The sequence below is a fragment of the Cynocephalus volans genome, chromosome 5, assembly GCF_027409185.1.
Source record: "Cynocephalus volans isolate mCynVol1 chromosome 5, mCynVol1.pri, whole genome shotgun sequence".
Lineage (NCBI taxonomy): Eukaryota > Metazoa > Chordata > Mammalia > Dermoptera > Cynocephalidae > Cynocephalus > Cynocephalus volans.
Window position 1 is genome coordinate 118,426,780 of NC_084464.1, and position 22,805 is coordinate 118,449,584.

At 37.3% G+C, this 22,805-nt stretch overlaps 1 protein-coding gene and 1 pseudogene across 3 annotated transcripts; both read right to left on the bottom strand.

Moving 5' to 3' along the window:
- Window positions 1-337: 337 nt before the first annotated feature.
- Window positions 338-21,919, bottom strand: GPRC6A (G protein-coupled receptor class C group 6 member A). 3 transcript variants are annotated; one of them, XM_063098175.1, is made up of 6 exons: window positions 21,726-21,919; window positions 19,151-19,454; window positions 16,456-16,767; window positions 10,332-10,544; window positions 6,167-6,290; window positions 338-1,452 (listed from the first exon to the last, which is right to left on the bottom strand). In XM_063098175.1, the coding sequence occupies exons 1-6, from the start codon at window positions 21,917-21,919 to the stop codon at window positions 338-340; spliced, it is 2,262 nt and encodes a 753-aa protein (XP_062954245.1). The 3 variants fall into 3 exon arrangements, with proteins under 3 accessions (XP_062954245.1, XP_062954243.1, XP_062954244.1); XM_063098173.1 differs by having other exon boundaries at window positions 15,931-16,767; XM_063098174.1 differs by lacking the exon at window positions 10,332-10,544 and having other exon boundaries at window positions 15,931-16,767.
- LOC134378174 (heterogeneous nuclear ribonucleoprotein H3-like) lies at window positions 3,585-4,838 on the bottom strand (annotated as a pseudogene).
- Window positions 21,920-22,805: the final 886 nt, after the last annotated feature.

Below are 22,805 nucleotides of genomic sequence, written 5' to 3' on the forward strand. Positions count from 1 at the left end.
CATAAAGACGTTTGAGAAGAGGTGGTAGAGGATGTAATAAGGATAATATATTATGGGTCAGCTTTGAATAGAAGAGATACCTTTATGTGTCTAAGTGGAAGGAAGTAAAGATGGAGGCCAATGGAAGTGGTAGAGAATGAAGGGAGTTTCAGGGTGAAGTCCGTATTTTCTTTATTAAATAGGTAGTTGGACAGAGTGAGTGTTCAGCAAAAATTTGGAGAAGATGTTGACAATGGAGAAATACATAGGACATATTTGTTGGGAAAGTAAATACACATCTTAGATAAGAAGACCTTAGAAACATTTTATTCTGGAATATGGCATCTCCTAAGGTGCATCATATACTTGAAACTCTTTTGCGAGACAAACCTTTAGATATGTTTGTAGAATTTTCTCTGCATATGCGTGCCAATGCTTGTGCCTGAAGATCTTTGCTTATCTGCCAGGCTGCAGGCTTGCCACTAGAGCTGGGATTGGTCATTGCGATATTGCTGTTAGTGGCATCCAGTGAAACATGACTCATGATAAGGCCGCCTGCACAGTGGGAAGAGTAACTGTAAATCATCTCGAGAAAGGCAGATTTTGTGTTAGTCTCTTGCTTACAAAGAATGACATAGCATTTGGGGATGAATGTGCAACACAGGATCCCATAGTTAGATATTAAAATGACAATGATCTCCACAGCTGGCAAATATTTACCAAATGTGGTAGCATAGATGGGGATAAATGTGATCCAAGCTATGAAGTAAATGAGCATGCCAAATGTTATGAATTTGGCTTCATTGTAATTCTCAGGTAATTTCCTGCCTTTGAAGGCAAATATGAAGCAAATGAAGGCCAGGATAGCAATATAGCCCAGCATGGTGCCAAACGCAAGTATGGATCCCTCCTCACATTCCAGGATAATGACTCTGGGCAGGGAGACATTCTCCTCTACAGCAGGTGCTGCAAAGATTAGCCAGAGCGTGCAAATGACAATCTGGATACCCGTGCAAATGAAGATAATGGGGATTGGTTTATAGAGGCATTTCAGGAAGTTCTGCAACTTGGGATCCAAGCTGAAGGCTAGCAGAATTTTCAGAGACTTCATCAAAATACAGGAGACACAGAGAGTAAAGCTCACACCAAATAGTGTCTGCCTGGTTTTGCATGTGAAGTCTTGTGGTTCTCCAATGAAAAAGCCTGTGCTGGCAAAGTTGAGAAAATGACCAAGGAGGATCACATAGCATACCATCACCCCCCCAGATGATTTCACAACAGGCGTGTTCAGATTTCTTGTAAATATTATGCCAATAACCAGAACAAACATGATTCCCAGTAGGGAGAGGGCCAGGAGGAGGATAGCCAAGGAGTCATTCCAGTTGAGATACTCCACTTCCTTTGCAAAGCAGGTAGAGCTCCTGACAGGGGCCCAGTGAGTTTCATTGTTACATAAAAGGCAGTGATCCATATCTAAAAGACAGAAGAGATTCAGTTACCTTGCAAACATTTAAACTAGGTGATAGTCCACAATATTACAAATAAGACTCCTCCTCCGTAATAGTCCTGACTAGAAAGCAGATATAGATAATTGTCACATTTGTTACTTATTAAAATAAAACATACACAGAACCTGAAGAAAGTGAGAGAGAAATGGTAAAGATGAGGGAAGAGGAAGAGGGGAAGAGAAAAAAAGATGCCAACTGGGCTGGGAGTCTTTAGGAAACTAATACACTCAGGACAGATGCTCTTATGAACTTTATATTATAGGTGGCAGTTAAGGTATCCTGTTAAGAATAAGAGTTTTAGAATCAGACTTAGCTTAAGTCCCCTCTCTACTATTTATGATCACTGTAATCTAGAACAAGGTAACTGAGCTTTCAGAGCCTATTTCCAAATCTCTCTCTCTCTCCCTCTCTCTCTCTCTCTCCCTCTCTCTCTCTCTCTCTCTCAAAAAAGGCTCTGCCTCATTGAGATGCTTCATTCAATGATATGATGAATTTAAAATGCTTCACACAGAGCACTGCACACAGTAGACACTCCATATGAAGGAGCTACTACTATGAATAAAGCTGAAGTTCTTTAAAAAGTAGAGGCAATATGGCCAGGTCACGCTAAAAGCCTGAAGTCTCTTTCTAAAAGTGCAATAGCACAAGATTGTAATTAATGACAGTTAAGAATTAAGGACTGTTTTTCCCCCCAGGAGGTTAGTAAACTTGAGCCTCCCTCACTGGCAGTGATAAAATTGAGGGCTCTTTATGCTGATTCTGACTGGAGGGCAGTGTGAATAAGTGATGTTGGAGTGGAGTCTCTGGGAGCAGGATTGCATCTGCTCCATGTTCCCGCCCCCTACAGATGGTGGATCCCAACTGCTTCCAAAAAGCATCTCTCAGGGCATCCATCTGATTACACTCCACAGTGCCTGTTTGGCTTTTTAAATGCTCTCCTTTTTATTTTTATTTTTTTTTATTATCTCCCACAATGACATTTATTACATTAATAACATTTCTAGCAAAACAAGTAACAAGTTCAATAACTGAATTCACATTGACAAGTTTCATTTTGGTCCATTAGCCAATCTGGAAAAAAGCCATATTGATCAAAGGGATTAAAATTTAAAAAGCACCTTTTCCTTGCTACATGTAGAATTTTCAACTAAAACTCCAAGCAGATATCAGAAGCAAAATCCAAATGCAGAATTCTCATTCTGACTATGACATGGATATTTTTTAAAGTAGTCATTTTATACAGTTATTTAAAAACTATATATGCTCTTTTGGGCAGGAAACTGAAAATACACCTGTGAGAATTATGTTCCACAGTAAATACCTGTGTACTTATACTGAATTCTCATGTCACTGAGAACCTTAACCTACTCTAAGACATTTTGAGATAACTTACCACTATCACTTTTTTGAAACATTTTTTGGTACTTCGGGCAAACCCAGAGGGGACTTTATTCTAAAATCTAGGGCTAGAATTTAAACTTCCAACACTTCCATCCCCAGGTAATGCAATTACAAATACTTAAAAATCCAGTTACCTCTTAGATCAAACATTTCAGAGCTATGCCTGATAAACGACATTTGAAAAAAAACAACAAACCAAAAAATCTAAAATAGGATTAGCTGAATTTATACTTCTGAAGCCACCTAAATTCATCCTTAGGCTTTAATATTTACAGTGCTGTCCAGGAGAAATTAAAGAAAAAGGTTACATTAATTATTCTTCAAGCTCTATTCCAGATGTCTGCTTATTAAGACTTGCAGTTTATGCAGAGGTGTGAACCATTATCCTGTAAAATTTTACTATACTACTTCTTGTATAGCTAGTAGTAAATACATCAACCCAAATCTTATGAAGGCAGTACATCTTTAGGAGTAACTAGTATATAAAAAGTATCAACATCAGTGGTTTTAATATAAAAATTTAGTTTTAAGTCAAAGTGTGCAACAAATAAAACCTACAGAAAACAGATTTTCCCATCACAATCTGTTGCTTTACCAAATAATATTTTGAAAACACATTCCTTCAGTCATTATAAAGTTCTTAAAATACAAAAGAAGTTAAATCTGTAAGAAAGTCTAGTAGACCAGATGCTGTTGTCAGGACTTGTATACTGTCAGGTGGTTATAGTTTGAGTATATCTCACACCATCCACCTCCACTCATGCCACCTTGCACATAGTAACTTCCACTGCCTCCACCACCATGGCCATAACCACCTAAGCCATCAGGAGTACCATATCCTCCACTGTAATTGTCCCCCACTCCCATTCTTCTGACAGATCCATAACCTCCCTGATTATCCATTCCATCTCTGCTGTAGCCTCCCATTCCAGAACCTCCCATTCCAGAGCCACCTCCAGGAGTAGAATTCGAGAAAAGTTCAATGTATCGATGTCACATGTTATTTTTATCTTTAGACATGGCAGCTACTGCATCTCTACGTGTCACAAACTCTACATCTGCTTCTCCTGTTGCTCTACCATCAACTCTAATGTCAATATGAACTCGTATTGGATTTAGCAGTGAGAAGAAATTATCAATGTCATTTTCAGTTGCACGAAAAGGCAGCCCTCTCATATGTACAAAATGACCATCATGATAACCTGAACTTGCATCACCAGCACCACCACAGCCATATGCTCCCACAGCTCTTCCATCTCTCATTCTGTCATCAAAGCCATCATTTCCATAGCCATGATTATTATAGCCACCACAGTCATCAACACTTCCATAGCCACCATCATATCCATCACCTCCTCGTCGCATTCTGTCATACATACTTCCACGCCCAGCTCCACAATAACCCCCTCTTCCTCCTATCGGTCTATCGTATGGCCCTGGTGGCTGTCCCACAATCTTCTTGGTGGATCATAAAATCCTTTGATTTCACTCCTGCTACTTCTAAAGATCTCAACATACCTGTGCCCTATTCCTTCCTTGTGTTTCCCCAGGGCATTTTTTGCTGTCTCCCTTGAAGCAAACTTCACGAGGCCTCCCCAGTTCTCCCTCCTCAGTGTTATCCCAACCCTTGAAAGAACTGAAGTATTTCCTCTTTGCTGCAACTAAATGGCAGGCCACGAAGTCGTACTGTCCCATCACTAGCCTCATTTGGACCATCATGTTTCATAACCCAATCCTTCTCAATACCGTTTGATTTAAATGCCTCTTTTACTTCACATACCCTGTCGGGCGATAGTAACACCTACCCTGCTGCTCTGGGTTGCGGTCGTGAGGATGAAAAAAACGTGTAGCCTCCCTACAAAGGTTGCACCGACTGTCTCCGAGGTGGCAATCGCTAAGGGAGCTGCGCAGCTCAAAGTAAGTTCTGTTAACTTCAAAGTAAGGTTGCATTTCTGTTTATAAACTTCATGACCTTTTCAGCATTCTCCTCTTTCCAAACTGTATTTCCCTGCAGATATCCTTTCTTCTCTGTTTTCCCCTTAGCTATGGCTGCTATCTGCCATTTCACTGTTCAGGGGACATTTACTGGCCTTGTCTATGTATGACAGCTGTGTGCTAGAGACGCAGAGAAGAACAGGAGATGATGGCCTTTTAGGTTACCCTAACTCCTAGCTTTCCCTCCAAGGTGTCCTTGCTCTTCTATACTTGTTCTTGGAAGCAACTTGCCCCGTTTATCAAAAGACAAACCAGATTGTGCCTTGAAAGACTACTGTACATCTTTATGGGAAATGTGTTACATATTCTCTTGGTAATTTTATTTCTCTCACTTGAAATACAGTTGCTAGGTACCATAATGCCCCAAACACTCCCCCCCCCAATTATCTAATTATTTAGGCAGCATAATCCCCCTCATGTTGGGATAAATGGCAGTTTTGTGAGACAATCACAGAACATAAATATTGGAATATTTATATTAGTATACTCCTCCACTTGAAGCCAGTGAGAAAAACGAATAAGCATTTGGGGACTATTCCAGCTCTGAGCTTCCCAGCTTTTATAGAAGATGAACAGAAATGCTGCAATAAACAAGGGAATATGATGCTTTTGAAGTAGGCTTAACTTCAGAGAAAGTGCTGATAGTTCCTTTTAGGGCTCCTAAGTCTGCTGACCTCACTCTTTTACTTTAATTTGTGTACTTTGCTCTGATCTTGTCAAATTGTGAAAGATAGGGTTGAAAAATAATCAGTTACTAGCACTTCATCTCTGTCAATAGTTGGTTCCCTTGTCTCACAGAAGTTTCTTTCTTTTTAGGCTTAACTTTTGCCTCTTGGTAGAAATAATAAGATCACTAAGATATGCACACGTGTTTCTTAATACCAGGTGCCTCTGGGTTTCTATTATGTTCAGTTTAGTATTCAACATTTACTTAGTTGTACTTTTCATGTCCCAGTTACAAGCCAGGCATATTTGTCTGGGGATATGGGGACAAAAGTTGACAGAGAACTTGCATTGTTGTAAGAGGTACTGGACAGGAAGTATGCATGAGGCAAAGACATTTTCCTTTGGAAGTGAAGTCACTTTTACATGTCTATTATTTATTGGTTGTGTGTCTGTTGATATAATAGAGCAAATTCCAAGATAAAATGAAATTTCACTGGAATTTAATCTAGCCAGAGCATGGGAAGCTTTCTGAATTTTTCAAATGTAAGAAAAAAAAAAAAAGACAGCCTAAGAAAAACAGTTCAGGTGTGTCATCATGTTGTAGTGACTGTACTTACCTGTTTGATTACTGTAGTGATTTTCAGGACAGTTCAAACATTCATAGCAGCAGATATGCTGACTTCCTGTGCTTTTCTTCATTTGTCCAGGACTGCATTCCTTGGAGCATTTAGATTGAATTTGCTATATTAAAAGTGGAAAGAAATTCCAAATACTTTTTTAGAAAACATTATCCTAATTAATTATCCTTGACTTAACTTAAAGATATACTTACTAAATAACCTTTTGGCCTTTTTTTCATATCATTATAGAATTTTTTTTGCTATCTTCAGGAAGATAAACAAACTTAAAATATATAAAATGTTTCAGATAGAAATTACTTTGGGAGTAACACAGTTTTTGTCACATTAATACATTCTGTAAGCAAATTATGGAGGTTAGCTCTTTCAGAAAGTCCCCAGTAGAGGAAGAAATGTGTAGAAGTAGAACTAAAGAAGGAAAGGATGGTCTCGAAATTTCCATCCCATGCTGAATGAAGAGCTCAACTATATAAGAAAATAGTAAATTATTAAACTTTTATATTCTTTAGAAAACGTTCTTATGCTGTCCAAGGAACATTCTAAAAACAAAACAATGGAGCATTTGAATTTAAAACTACCATAGTTTAGTTAAAAAGACAGCCTTAAATATATCAATGATGTTTAAGTGATCCTGAGAATTTAGGTTATAATTCTGCATGTCACAATGTGAATCATATGCAGCATTCTACTTTTTTGAAACTCTGTGCTTCTGATCTAGCTAATATTATTTGCACTTCAGCTATGGTATTATTTTTCTTATTTTTCATTTGTAGTCAGTTTCTCATGGCACATCTTGTGAGATAAATCTGTGTTATCCTTTTACTTTTACCCTTGGACAGCCAAAGCAGAATGGTTAAATGAGGTTTTCTCAAGATTCTCTTAACAGCTATTGCGGTGTCTGGAATACAGTCAAAGTACTAAACTAACCAGTCTTTTTTTCAGCAGATGAAAACGACCTGATTGAGAGAGAAAAGCAGCCAAGATTCAGCAGCACTGTGTCCACAAACACTGGCTTTCTTCTTCTCAACACAGTTACTATTGACCTGGGTTTTTAGCAGGCAGTACATATATATATATATGCCTTGTGGATTCCCCAGGGCAAACATTCAATCTGAAGTATCCACTCTCCTGGAGGGTGCTCAGAGGACACAAAAGGATTTAACTATTAGATAAAGCTGAACATTATTAGGGGGATAAAAGTGCAACCTTCCTTCCCAGCAAAACAGTCCCTTCTCTTCCTTCACATCAAGAGACAGCAAAGACATCCTAAAGCCTAGTTTTGATAACTTTGGGATATCAATAGATTTAGGATGATCTGATGTTTTGGTCTATGAGTTTTGGTGCTTTATCAGAAATGTTGATATTCCAACTAGCCTACAAATTCACAAGCAGATCTTGAAGTTTGATCTAATTTATCTCAGACATTACTGGTTTTTACTCTACCCTTGAAATATTTGTGGGTGTCTCCATCCAAAAGGAAGATTTGTCCCTCTTTTCATGGTGGTCAGCCTCTTCCATTTAGTCACTAGAAGCCTCACTCAGTTATCTATCATTCTATTACCTCCCCCCAACCTCATTGAGGGTTTTCCCTACAGAGTTTGGAGATAAGTCTTGGTAACAGTGAAAAACAGTGCTTCTTGCAAAAAAAAAAAAAAAAAAAAAAAAAATGCATAAGAAAATGAGTCCAAACTTGGCTTAAAAGTCCCTCTGTGAGTTACAGTGTTTGGCAGAGTGTTGGGTTCATAGCATACTTGTGAGGATGGTGTAATGATAATGAAGAAGACGATGAAAGTTTGAGAACTCAGAAGGTCGGCTACATTTCTATCTTCCAAAGAGAAAGTATGTTGCTTTACTGAAACTTCTGACTGGGGAAATTAGATGAAGGAAAATGGTTTACAGCATTTCTATATTTATTTTTCATTCACCAAATATTTGTTGACTGCCTGTTATATGTCATGCACTGTTGTAATTGTTGGAGCTACAGCAGGACAAAAAACACAAAAGTCCTCCTCTCACAGACCTAAGTTCTAGTTGACAAGGTTGACAACAAACCAAATAAAAATAAGCAAAATGTACAGAATAATACATTCTGTATATAAGTGCTAATGAAAAAACAAAAGTGCTAATGAGAAAGTAAAATCAGGATAGGGAATAAGAAATACTAGGCTGACATTGAAATTTTAAATAGGGTGTTCAAGGAAGACCTCACTGAGAAAGCGACATTTTAGAAAAAACAGGAAGGAAGTGAGAAAGTTAACTACATGGACATTAGAGAAAATTGTTACAGGCAAAGGGAACAGCAGGTACAAAGTCCTTGAACTAGGAGATGGAAAGGCATACATGGAAGAGCAAGAAGGCCTGTGGGACTGTAGGAGGGGCTCAGAGTAAGGGGAGGGAGGTAGGAGATGAAGTCAGGGAGGCCCTGGAGGCAGGTCAGGTAGGATTTTTAAAGACATTGGCTTTTACCCTGAGAGAAATAGGTTGCCATGGAAGGGTTCTGAGCAGAGCATTGTATTTTACAAGATTACTCTCGCTGCTGTTTTAAGAACAGACTGAAGTGAGAGTAGAGGTAGAAAGCAGTTAGAAACCTACACAATAATCTAAAGGAGATGACTGCAGCTTTGAGTGGAGTAGCAGCAGTGGACTAGGGAGTAAAAAGTGGCCAGATTCTGGACACATTTTGAAAGTAAAACTTTCATTGGATATTGAATGTTCCAGAACAAAAGATGACAAGGCTCTCAGCAGATTTTTTTTATGACCAACTGAAAAAAAGGAGTTGCCATTTATTGAGATGGGGATAAGTTTGAGGGAGAGTATTAGGAGCCCTGTTTTGGATTAAGTTGACTATTAGACATCCAGGTAGAGATGTCAATTAGGCAGTTGTGTATTTATTTGAATTGGGATTCAGAAGATAAAAATCTGTGAGTCATCAGACTTCTGTATAATGACATTATTTAAAGCCATGAGCCTGGATAAGATCACTAGGGAAGAGTGTGGACAAAAAAGAGCAGCAGTTCTGAGCCCTGAGCACCCGGATGTTTTGGGATAGTGAGAATGATGAGAGTGAGCAAAGGAAACTGAGAAGCAGTACTGGGGACACAGGAAGAAAACCAAGGGAGTGTGGTGTCATGGAGGCAAATAAAGCACTTTATGGAGGGGAGAGTAATTAGCTGGTAAGTGAGGTAAGATGATATTTGGACTTTTTAACATTGGTAAGCGAGACAAACAATTTTGATGGATTAGAGAGGGTTCAAAGAGTATGAAAGGAGAGAAATTGGAGCCAGTGAATGTACTCAACTTTTTCAAGGAGTTTTGCTGTAAAAAAGAAATATAGGAATGGGTAGTATATGGTGGAGGACATGGAGGATCAATGAAGATTTTTTTTTTTTTAAGATGGGAGAAATAACAGCATGTTTGTATAATTGTGTAGATAATGTAGAAGACAGAATAGTTGAGGATGCAGGACAAAGTGTAAAATTACTGGAGCAACATCCTTGAGTAAGTGAAAAGGGTGGGGACACAGAGGTCAAGTGAAGGGGCTGATCTTGGCTAGGAGCATGGACAGTCCATCCATGCCACCAGGTGGAAGGCAGGGCTACGGGCACAGATGTAGTGGCAGGAAATACTGGAGTGCTTTTCTGATTGTTTTAGTTTTGTTAGTAGAATAGAAGTCAGCTGAAAGTAGGGATGGGAAAGATGTATTGAGGTCAGAGGAGAGAAGAGAAAGTATAAAATAGTCCTCTAGGAAGGTGGGAGAGTTGATGGAGTAGGGCAATATCCGTGTGTGTGTGTGTGTGTGTGTGTGTGTGTGTGTGTGTGTGTGTGTGTGTGTGCGCGCGCGCGCGCGCGTGCGCATGCACACGTGTGCCAAGTTTGGCTACATAGGGGCTATATTGACTAGGCAGAGAGTGGAATTTAACAAGGATTATGTTTTGGTCAAATCAGTATGATGAAGAGAGACTGGGTGAAGGAACTGAGGGTGTGTGCCAGAGAGTGTTACACTAATTGGAAATAGAATTTAAGGAGGGAAGGTGGAGACAGTGAACAGGCAGGAGGATCACTGGAGGTCCTGATGGGGTTGAGGACTTTTGCAGCTGAGGTAAGAATTGACTTGAATATTACAAATTAGCTTACAAAAAATTACCTTAAGATTCCTGAGCTCATTTTTTGTTTCTTGGTCTGTGGTGATGAAGACATCTTTCTGAAGGTCATACTCTGCTATCTTGGTGATGGTCATGTGGCCATTGACCTCCTTCCAAAGCACAACGTCATATCCAGTATTCAAGTCCCCGTGAGCATCAAAATGAAATGAATTCCCTCCGTTAGTAAATGTCACATTTTTCAGCACATCAAGTAACTATAAAAAATAAAAACAGAAACAAACACTGAATATGAACCTTGTATGTGGATCTATTTATCTCAATGATAACACTGCCTTATGAGAAATACCACTTGAATATGAGAAAAAAGAAGATTCTGGATCATTGGTTGGGAGGTTCTTAACGACCTGGCAACAATTTGAGAAGGAATTCCACTTGGGTTCTAGTCTCATTTTTGCCAAAGTCTTGCTACGTGAATTTGAGAAAGCAAGTTAATTTCTACGGATGATAGTTTTGAAATCGGAGCATTTTGGTTTATCGATATTGCAGAATTTCAGAATGGGTCCTCTGGGGCATGTACCTGGGCTCTAATTCTGGTTTCATCTCTCACTAATGGTGCAATCATGTCAGTTATAATTACTTTGTCTTGTTATCTCCAATGATTCTTAAGTCTGTTTTAATGATTGAGTGCATAGGAAAGTGATCTCTAAATTCTACTTCTAATTAAATTTATAAAATGATTTTTTTAACTTGAGAGGAAAATAGTTAATGATAAATTACTTGTCTTTGTCCAGTGAGGACTGGTATATAATAGAGCTAGGCCAGGAAATATTTTACTGACAAGCGAGGCAGCCACATTGAGCTTGTGCTGCAGTGGAAGAACTGGACAAGGAGGTAAGAGAACAGGTTGCAGTTCTGGCTCCAGCATTAACTCGATATAGAAGCAACGGTAAGTAAATACCCTCTCTGAATGCACTCATAATGGCCCACTCATTACCTAAATCTGTGGTGCTAAGTGGCTTTCGTTGGGTTCAAAAATCTATGGAAAGAGGCAGAAATTATTCTATTTAAATAGAATTATTATATTCTATTCCTTCTCAGTTAATCTTTTTTGAATGTTTAATTATTATTATTATTCTTTTGGTCAATAGATTGTAAGAAAATCAAGTTATAGTTAAGGTAAATATAATAGCTGTGATAGTCACGTCAATGACCAAATGTCACTTTAGCAAAAACTCTAAGTGTTTGTGTTGATTTTATTATACGTCCCCACAGATTTCTTAGTTCTTTTAATGAATGTAAATTAATTAATATTACTTTAAAGAAGTAGGATATCAGATCTAACAAGGTGAAATTAACCAATAAAATCTTATTTTAGCAATTGCCTGGAAGAAAAAAAATGGAGGGAACGAAAGTGAAAGAATCATGGCCTACCTCCAGGTTCTAACTTCTACCTGTGTACTGCTATTTCTTCTGTTTCTTTCTTAAGAAATATACATACATAAGCTCTAATAACACAGTTCTTGAGGGAGCATATCCTTGTGTTCAAACTATAATTTTCATCTGTTTTTGTTCCTGCATTAAATTAGGTTTTTCCGGGTAAAGTTCTGACACCTATATGTTCTGTAAATAACATTAAATAATGTAAGTAAACATAATTTTATGCTTGTTCTTACATTAAAGAGGGTGAAAGTAATAAAACAGTACATTCATTGCTCATCACATAGAACATTTGCTCCGGATTAAGGTAAATTTTGAAAACTAACACTCCAGTTATTAAGCTATTAAATGCTTTTTCCATCACTTATTTGTTTCTTTTCCATGGAGAATCTGAATTTCACTACAAATTGAAGCTACAAAATTTAGAAAATGGGATTTGCATTTCGATTATCATATAATGTTCCTCTGTATGGTAGTGCCTTGTTTTTAAGCACACACGGCCAGGAGGCCACAGCAACGAAGGGGCGACGGTTGATGTTGTTCTCCACTTCCCTAACTGCGTTGGTGTCTGCTCTGTCTCCGTAAGTAACTTGCTTGTGGAAAGAGGTATCTGTTTGATTAGATTAGAGAACAGCAGAGGAAGCAGCCTTACACCTCTGTTCTAATGTCTTTTTTTGAGTTTTCCATTGTGTGGCAGAAAGCACACTGAACGAAGGCTAAGACAGTTCAGCCTTTATTACCAACCAGACCCTTATCTTTGAGGTTCTCTCTGTCTCTAAAACTGCTGCAAATTTTGGTCACCCCCAACACTTCCTCTTATCACTTCTTTAAGACGGAGTAGAAAGAACATGAGTCCTCTGGACCTACCATGATACTATAAAAAATAGAGGTGATGTATATCAGTACTTAGAACTGTAGGCTTTACAAATCATTGGTTATTATTATCCTTACCACTCCAAAATCACTCTCATGTCTCTCCTGTCTTCTGGACTAATATGCCATTATCATTGCTACACTTGTATGCCTCGTAAGTTCTTCAAATTCGGTATCTCCAAACGGAAATTCTTCATATTTCTTCAGTTCACTCGACCTCCACTTTTCTCTGTGTTTCCATTTCAACAAATGACATTGGCTGCCCAAATTAGAACCACTTGCAACGTCTTTGCTGCTGCCTGTCATCCTTTACATCCAATCTATCTCCAAATACTCCCCATCCTTCCTCTTATGTGTCCACCTATACATTTCTCCATCTTTACTTCTACACCTGCAGTATAAGGCATTCTTGTTCTACACCTGGATTACCAAATTGGTCTTTCTCCCTCTAGTCTTTAAACACAGTTTGCAACCTTTCTATTTAAAGGATGGTCCCTGAACCAGCAGTGTCAGCATCACCTAGGATATTGTTAGAAATGCAGACTTTCAGATCCCATTCAGGAAATACTGAATTAGCATCTGCATGATAATAAGATTCCCAGGCAACTCAACTGTACTACAAACTTTGAGATACCCTGACTGACAAAGCACAAGGCCCTAATAATGTGTCCTTCACTAATTCCTCCAGTCTCCTTTGCGTATAGCTTCCATGCAAGACTCCAGTCCTGTGCCACTATTTTCTGCTTCCTGATGATGCCGTGCTTTCTCTCTGGGATTTTGCTGGAGTATTTCTGTCCTGTCTAACTCCTACCCATCTATGATATTCACCATAGATGTGATGTTTTTGGAGAATGTTCTCTGAATTGCTAATGCCAGATTAGCTGCCTCAGTTACGTGCTTCTCTGCCTTCTTGTGTTTATATGTAACATTGTAATGCTTCATCCTGCATTGTAATCAGCTCCTTAATTGTTTGATTGTAAACCCCACTAGAAAGATGACTCCTTTAGGGAAGGAATTCTATCTTGTTCTCCAAAATATCTTTAGCCCTCAGCACAATGCCTGGAACATTGAGACACCCAATAAATATTTGCTAAATACATATATAAATAGAAGTTTGACTATTAGACGTTTTCTCATCTCACATACATCACGTACTACCTTATGTATCACCAAAAATAAAGGAAAACAAAAAAGAAAATCAAAATCACTAGTCACAACAAGGAAGTGGTATACACATACATGTCTGAGGAACATTAAAAATCTGTTGAGGTTAAGCAAGGGTGGCTGTGCTGTTCCTGAAAACTGTTCACAAATATCACCAAATATAGAGCCCAAGTGAGTATTATCCTCAAACACTGAGAAAAACTAACCCCTTTAAAATTATTTGAATCTAAAATCATCCAGAAAGTATTATTTGAATATTAGTGAATTTTGCTAGCAGACAAAGTAATCCTTAGGAATGTGTCTTTGATTAGGGACCCTAAATGTTGATGATCTTTTAAATTTAATGTTTATGGATATTTCTTCATAGAAAGACAAGTGATGATTTGTCCTACTGAATCTGACACTGACCAGAAGTGACTCACTCACATCATGATCAAAGAAGCAAGTCACCCCTCCATTCCTTCTTTCCAGTCTGTTAATCTGTTTGTTTCTAGATTAATAGGCTCTCAGAGGCATAAAGAATGACCCCAGATTCCTAGTGTTTCAATGTCTTCTAAAACATTTTTAGGAGACTCTGCTTAGATTATACTTTCTCAAGTCTTTTCCTCAAAATGTTTGAGACTTATTCCTGACTTAAAATACCTCCCTAGATCTTTCCCAGACCTTTAGTGGATAAATAGCTCTTTCTATTTGTATTTCTTTTTCCTTATGAGGCTTTTTATATCCCCTCCCCTTTCTTTGGTCTTTCTCTATGACTGTCCTTCATTTCTCTTTCTCAATCTCTCATTCCTAAAATTTCATGTAGTAGTTTCACTGTGATACCACTTTTTAAAACGGAAAGTTTTTTTTTTTTTTTTTTGCAGTGCACCAGGCCCAAACTATTGAAATATACTAGAAAATGTTGGATTGAATTTGCAGTATAGTGAAGAATGGTGATCTAAAAAAGATAATTTACAGTTTTTACCAACCCCTCATTAAAATTTTACACTACAGAGGGAATGCTTTCAAATAGGCATCTTAAAATTATTAGACATATGAATATATTTTTTAAAACAGAGTTTTAATTTAAGAAAGGATCCTAATCTCTCATTTACCTCTTCATTACATTTTTGGCTTTCATTTACAAGGTGAAAAGTAGTTTTAAAATGAGCAATTTAAAACATCCTCTGATCATCTTGTAATCTCCCCAGTGTGAGCTGGTCACCTCAGACCTTGCCGCTTGTGTTTGCGGGTGTGTAAAGTAAAAATGACAGAAGTAGAAATAACCTGCTCTGAGTATCCACTTATATCATCAGAAGAATTGAGTCATTCCTTGTACCTTCTTTTCTCTTACAACTTAAAATACATATAGTTTGTAACACAATATTGCCTCAGGACATACAAGTTTGACTTTGAATACACCTTATTGAGATGTTCGTTTCTAATGAGTAAAACTTATCATTAAAAGAAGCAATTTGCTTCTAAGTGCCTTGTTTACGGGCATTTAAGAAAACACACTGGAAATTTTTCACTAAATAGAGCCAAACTAATCAAAGAGAAGAAAGGGAAAGATTTCTTTTACATAGAGTTGATGTTCATTTAAGCCTGGGGTATCATAATTGACCTAACAACATTCCTTTGAAGAAGACTGGAGTCTTAGGGAGACCACCTTAAATAAGAGAATCTAACTGGTGCTGTTGAGATTATAACACCAGAGACAGAGTGAAAAGCAAAGGGCATGGAGTCAGAAGATCCAGACTGGAGTCATATTTTTGGTACTTCCTAGCTTTAGTTTTCTCATCCATAATAGTTCGTAGTAACAGAAAGGATCGTGAGACTTGTCTGGTTTAACTCTTGTGTTTTTTAAGAGCATTTAAAGAGATAATTCATATGAGGCACTGAAAAATCCAAAAACTCAAGGACAATAGCACTATCAACAGAATCTTGTTGGAAAATAAAAGAAAAGAACTTTGGTGGGTCAGAGTAGGAGGTGAAGGTAAAATACAACTCTATTATCTTTGAGAACGAGGAGCTATGATACAAATGCGGTTATTCAAGTACTGAAGGTGTGTACTTATAAAAGTAATAAGATTAAGAGCAGTTAATATAAATCTTTGCAAATTAAAACAAGGAAGGAAATGGGGGAAATGAAGGTAGAAGCATTTTCTTAGATGTGTGAGTTAGTACCTCCCACGGTTGAAAGGCGTTGGAGTTCTGACAGTCTCGAGCTTGGCACAGATCTCGGATGGCGTAACCAAGGGCAAACACTGCAAGCTGAATACTATGAATTAGTCCTGGCTCAGTATAATCCCAGAGGAATTCATTTCTCATGAAGAAGGTTTTTCCTATAGTCTTGTTAGCCTTGTAGGCCAAAGTCTCCTGAGAATGGTTGAAAATGCACTGACTCAAATCACTGTCTTTGACATTCGCACAGGCAGACAAAAGCATAGCATATTCATGTAAGGGCTTGTTATTGTCACTGGGAAGCATATTCAGATTCTGAAGAAAGGAATGGAAAGAGGACATATTCCCTCTTCTGAAGGTAAATCCCACAACTTTGCCAATCTTTTTAACATCAGTAATGGTGGTAATCTTGGTGGCAGTTGACCAATTATCACTGGCAATCCAGATCTTATTTATATTCTTTTCAATGGCTTTACTGAAGAGACTGAAAACATGGAATTGCCTCAGAAATACCACAATGACATTAACATGGGCTTCTGCAATGATTTTATCAAGTGTATGATTGATTTTGACTTCAATGGTACTGTCTGAGAGGAAGGCTGGGAGAACCTCTTTGAAGGCTATGCACACATTATTTGCTGCAGCCTGAATTGCAAAAGTGTTGAGAGCCAATCGTCCATAGTCATCATCCGTGGTTATGATGCCAATCCAGTTCCATTCAGATTTCTGAATCAGCTTGGCCATTGCTTTAGTTTGATAGAAGTCACTGGGCACAGTCCGTAAAAATGAAGGAAAGCGAATTTTGTCACTTAGGATTTCAGCAGTTGATTCATAACTCACCTGGAAATGGACAGAATCTTTTAGTTATGGTGTTGATGAGATCCAGGTGGATGTTCATAGTAGGTGTTCCTTTCTGATTTCCATAACCTTTCCCTAAATTCTCTGGTCCTCTCCATTCTTCCCCTTCAATGAATTCCTACTTTACAAGTAGCTTAAATCGTGATACCTAGCATCTGATGATAGTTTAGAGTCACTACTCTCTAATCATTTCATATTGTGTATAGTATAAGCCCTTCAAGGGTTCATCTCTCTCTCTACACTTCTATATCCATCTATATCTATCTTGTATCTCTGGCCAGGGCCAATAGTGGATATTATTTAAATACTTAGAGGTAAATATTGAAAACATGAAGCCAGTCAAATGAGCAAAATGCATTTTGGGTCATCAGTATGTGCAAAATCTTGTCTAATTCACAATTTTGGTGATTTTATTCTAGGTGAATCATCCAGTCAAATAAATAATTATGTATTCCAGGGGTCAGCAAATTTTTTCTGTAAAGAATCAGATATAAAATATTTTAAGTTTTGTTGCTCACATATAGGCTTTGTCATATAGGCTTTTTTTGTATTTTGTTTGTTTGTTACAACCTTTTAAAACATGTAACCATTCTTAGTTCAACATCTCAAGAGCTTAAGAGTCACATTTGGCCTGCAGGTTGTGCTTTTTCTAACTTCTATTCTAGTCAATTAAGCATAGGCTTTTTGGAAGACCTACTTATTGTGTCCAGTGTTTTGCCTGATTCATTGCTTTGGTGATTTTATGCTAGGGAGAATCATTACCTTTCATAGCTGCAATAGCAATGTGTTACTTACCCAGTGATTTTTCTTTCTTTCTTTTTTATTTTTACTACTTAACGGCAGCCACTTTGGTATGGTGGAAAGACAATAGGCTTTGGAGCCGAACAAACTGTCAGAATCCTGATTCCAGTATATTGGGAAAAGTTACTGTTTCTTAACCTATAAAATTATAGGATTCTTGTGGAGATTAAAGGAGAAGATTTAAATAGAACATAGCACACAGTGGATATTCACTACACCTTAGTTGCCTTCCCAGTACCTGACATTGCTATGCTTAGCTGCATTGAAAGAGCTGAGTTTCTGTAAAATTAGTGTTATGCATGGAGAGTTTCCTTTCCTTTTGCATTGTGTATCATGGAAATTACATTTTTACATTAATGAGACATTATTAAAATCATCTACTTTTCTTACCTATCACCTAACTAGCATTGTACATAGTCTAGAAATTTTTAAAAGCTTTATCTCTGATGCATTTGGTCTAAATTCTTTTTGTTTTGTCATTTTGGACTTAAATATTTCATTACCAACTTCACTATGCTACAATATAATGGAACTCTGAGGGTCTTTATGGGTATATGTACTTATTTACTCTACCTCCAGAAAGTTACATGTTTTGAATTCTTATGTACATTCATTATTTGTATATATATTTTTATATCTGCTCACTTCTATCAGATGGTTATTTCTTGATAATCTGATTATAAGCCTTTTCTCCTTCTTACTTTTATCTTCTAATTTTCCTTGAGCTTAGAAAGCAGTGACCTAGAGAGTGACAAGGTGGTGTGACATGATGGTAAGTAGGCTCAAAATGAAAGCCAAGGGTACTTGCTTGTCTGAGTAATGTGCAAGAACTTAGTACAGGGCTCTGTGACATCCACTTTGGTCTTTCAGAAACCTTTTTGCTTACTTTCTGATTACCGGCTTGCATTCCAGGGAGATAAGCAGCTCTGCGGTCTTTGCTCAAAGCCTTCCCATCATACTCAGAACAAAATGCAAACCATACCATGGTTTACAAGATGCTATAGGACCTGGCCTTTGCCTGCCTCTACAAATGCATCTCTTACTGTGCTCCTTTCTGCTCAAACTGATTTAGCCATATTGACCTTTTTGCTATTCTTTGGACATTCCAACTTTGCACTCATTGCTTTCTGGGTGAGATACTCCCCTCCCCTTCCCATCTTCCCTGGGAGTCCCTTCTCATTCAAGTTTGGGGCTAAACATCACCTCCTTGAGAAGTCTCCCTTGACCCCTATACCCTGTTACTCCTCACTCCTTTCAGTTTTCTTCATAGCACCTGACTGATGTTATTTCAGAAATAAGGACATTGAGGCCCTCAGAGATTTGTGTCTTATCCAAATCATGCTGAAAACTGTCAGAAACTAGATGTGACAGAGATTGAGGGGTGACTACTCCCTTACTATTTTTCCATTGTACTATCTGTAATAGGGCGCATGCTTTCTCGAACTGAAGAGAAAGAAAGGCTAAAGTAAAAGTGACTCCCTGACTATTTTCTCCAGGTTTCCCTGATCCTTTCATGATAATGAATGTGATTAAAACTGATGTGTGGAAGGAGAACAAAACCTACCTGTGGCATGAGCTGTAAACTCAACATCCTGGAGACAGCCATGGTTATTTCTGAGTAGCCAGCACCTAGAACAGCTTTAACCCTTGGCATGTAGCTGGAATAGTCACACTTAAACTCCACAATTTCTCTGGAACAGTTGAATTTAGAAAGAAACCTCAGAGCAGCTGCCATTGCCACTGTGACTTCTGTACAAGTGTCGTAGATTTCATATCCCAGTTTGATTCCAGGTAATAGTGTTGAATTATTGATCATCTCAATGCTGTGTATCATAGCAAGAGTTTGAAGAAAGTTTGATATTTCAAAGCTGTTGAAAAACAAGTATTTTTTGAAATCAGGACATAACTCTTTGATGGACATGGTGATATCTCATTTTATCTACATCTCTGCCTTTAACAAACAATTTTGGAATGAGGGAAGCTTACCGCATGAAGGATCTAAACTATTTCAAAACAATTTTTGGAAACCTTCATAAAGGATAATTTAAGAATGCACAGTTTCTTAAATGGAGTCTATGGTACAGGTTTTAACGTTTTATTGATGAATTTTGGGATCATTTGGAACACTCAGTTTAGTATTCTGCAATATGAAGATGTATCTGATTTTCATTGTCTTTTGTAGTTAGATGTCAGCATCTTATTACTATGAAAGTACTTGCTTTTTAGATTCACAAGCCCATGTTTTCATTTCCTGATTTTAAGCTGTTGTGATTAGAAACCAGATAAATACGACTCTTAAGAATTACACTTTAACAACTGCTGGGTAGAAGCTCAATAGCCTTCTCCTGGATAAAGTGCACTATTTTAGTTCTGAGTCACAGTTACTTCCACATTCAGAGGGCATTTCCAATTTACTTGTAGATTTGTGATTATTCCAGAGCACTGAGTTGTTTGCTGATTTACTGTCAAGTTTATTTCATCTACCACTGTGTGCAGAAGACTACATATAGTGCCTAATACATAATAAGGGTTCATAAATGTTTTGTAAGTTAAGAAAGGAGGGTATTATTGTTCAGGGTTTTGATATTCTAAAGTTTCCTTTTAGTTCCTTAATGTATGATAAAGTAAACTGAATATTACTGTTTGTCACTGTGGACTGTCTAAATGTAAAGTTTGGGAAATCAACATCACTATTTTAATTTAAAAGGAGAAACAAAGAGGAGAGAGAGGGTAAGTACATAGATTGACAATTCAAGTGTATAATATTTCCAGAGTCCCTCATACATAAGCTTCATTAGAGTCAGAACTTCTTTGACGTATTCACCAGTGACTAGAATAAGGCCCAGATAACGGAGGCACTTAATAAGTAATTATTCAACATTGAATAAATACTATTTATCTCAATGAGTGACAGTAAGGTCAAAGATTTTAAATTCAGAGATTTTTTTTTTTTTCCAGAAGAAATTTGTTTATTAGATCCAATGATTCTTGAGTGTTTTCTGGTCTTAATTGTTGGCCTGTAATTCTAGGCTTCAAATCTGCAGTCATTCTTTGGGTGTCAATGTAGTGCTCTGAAAATCTTTACTAATTATTTTGTGTCATTCCCTGATATTCCTGCTGATCAGTGATTATGATGACAATAGCTTAAAGTGCCCAGCTTCTGGGGAGAATGCTAGGAAGGAATCTTAGTGTGACATGGGATCACATTTTATCTGAAAGCATTCTTAGAGGGCTTGGTAAATACTTTTTGATAAAGAGAGAAAAAAGAGAAAAGAGGAGATTAAATTTACACACAAAAACATCAAGATAGAATGAAAATTTTGGAGTTAAAAGGAAGCATGGGGATCAAATTGCCATAGCAACAGAAGCTGATGCTGCCTGTGTCCTTAGAGGTTATCCAGACCCTTAGTTTACAGGTGAGAGAATGAAACTGGAACTCAAGGTGTTTAAGTGATTTACCTAAGTTTACAAAATTAGTTTGTCCCAAAACTGAAACTGAAATTAGAATATCTTGCCCTCCTCAAAGAAAATCCATTTGTAACACCCTCTACCCAGCTTTACTTTTCCACATCACACTGTGCCAAATGTCTTCTCTGTATTTAAGAGTTCACATTGCAGAGGGTTCTTCAAGGAAGAAGGAATACTTTGAGTTGAGGAGGTCTTAATTTATCATGAAAGAATTAGATTATTTCAAGATGAAATGGATATGGTGTTGACAAAAATGTTAGTGTGATAAAAAATTTAAATGTAATATATTTTAAACAAAGCATTAAATAATGGATTCATGTTTAAAACAAAATGCATGTTGTAAGTAATAGAAATATAAACATGCTATGTATGTGGTGAAGGATAGGCTACAGTGTCTTCTCAAGTGATTTCAGGAATTATTTTTTTAAGGCAAAATGCAAATACATTAATAAAAGGCATTCATTACCTCTGCACTTGGAAGTTGTTTGATTATACATACAGGGCTGACGTATCTCTCCTTCAAAAAGAATTACAAGACTATGCATCTTAAAAATACATAAGTTTAAATTTTATTAAAATGACTTAGATGTTAATACCAATAAACAGTTTATGTGTTCTAGTCTCATGTCGTAATATTGAAATCTAAATGTGTTTTTTGAATCTTTACTCACCCAACACACTTCTGGATTTGTGGTCGCCTGGGATATTCTTCTGAGTACAACATTTTTTCATGAATGGCAAACAAACCTCCAATTATGATATGTCCTGGAGAAGTAGCAGCCACAAAGTCATCAGGGGTCTGGCAAGGCTGGGAAGTAGCAAGAATAATCACAAAGAAGGTAATCAGTATAATCAATAATGCCATGTTTCTATCTCATTTGCTCAGTTCGTGGGAATTCTTAGGAATCATTAAGCTCACAAGGCTCTTATTTCACTTGTAAACACCTTGTAAGGTAAAGGCCGGTGTCAAGGGCCAGAAACAGTAAGTATTCAGATACTTGATTATAGTCAAAACAGTTCTTTCACCAATAAGAACACATCAGACTCTCTCTAACACTCCATTGTTGGAAATGTGTGGTATTAGTCATGTAGGTAAAAGCTGATAGGATTGTCAACACAGGTCTCACTGTAATAGTTCTCTTTTACTGCAGTGGGATGTCGAGGGCCTTCAGTCACGTGGCATTTCTTTTGAAGCAGAATGTAGAACCCTCAGGAACAAGCAGTTTGCTAACGTTTTCCCACTTTAGAAATGGACAGTTCTGCCTTTCCAAAGGTATTACATTCAAGGCACAAAGGATTCAATATTGTTTATCGGCTATGTAGAAAACAGCATTCTTTTATTTTTCCTGAAAAGCTCTATTAAAGAAAATGAAATTCAGTTCAGTTTATATATTTATCAATTTCAGTTCACATGTTATAGAGATAAGTAGCTTTTGTGGTAACGGGCGAAACTAAAAACAAGATAAAACTTCTCTGATGTAAGTATAGTGTTTTGCTTTGAAGAAGTAAGGTCTGTCATAGGTTATTGACAAGTCCACCATTATTCATGCTATTTTATTTTTATAAATTTCGGATTAATCAGCCTACATGTTCTTAAATGCTTAGGAATCTGAACTAACACGATCTGTTGGGTATCTTGAAATTTAACAGAGGTAGATAAACCTCAGTGACTTAGGCACCATTAAGAAAAAGTTTTAAATTTATTTTTAAAAATCAATCTTTTAAAAATATTTGGTTAAAAAGGAATATCT

Excerpts from the sequence above, each read along its gene's own strand:
- GPRC6A (XM_063098173.1), bottom strand. The coding sequence starts at position 21,919 with ATGGCATTATTGATTATACTGATTACCTTCTTTGTGATTATTCTTGCT. Across the intron at positions 10,545-15,930 it reads ACGCCTTTCAACCGTGGGAG|TTACTTGATGTGCTGAAAAA; the intron begins GTACTAACTCAC and ends TATTTTTTATAG. Across the intron at positions 6,291-10,331 it reads ATGAGCTCAGGAATCTTAAG|CAAATTCAATCTAAATGCTC; the intron begins GTAATTTTTTGT and ends CTTTTAATATAG.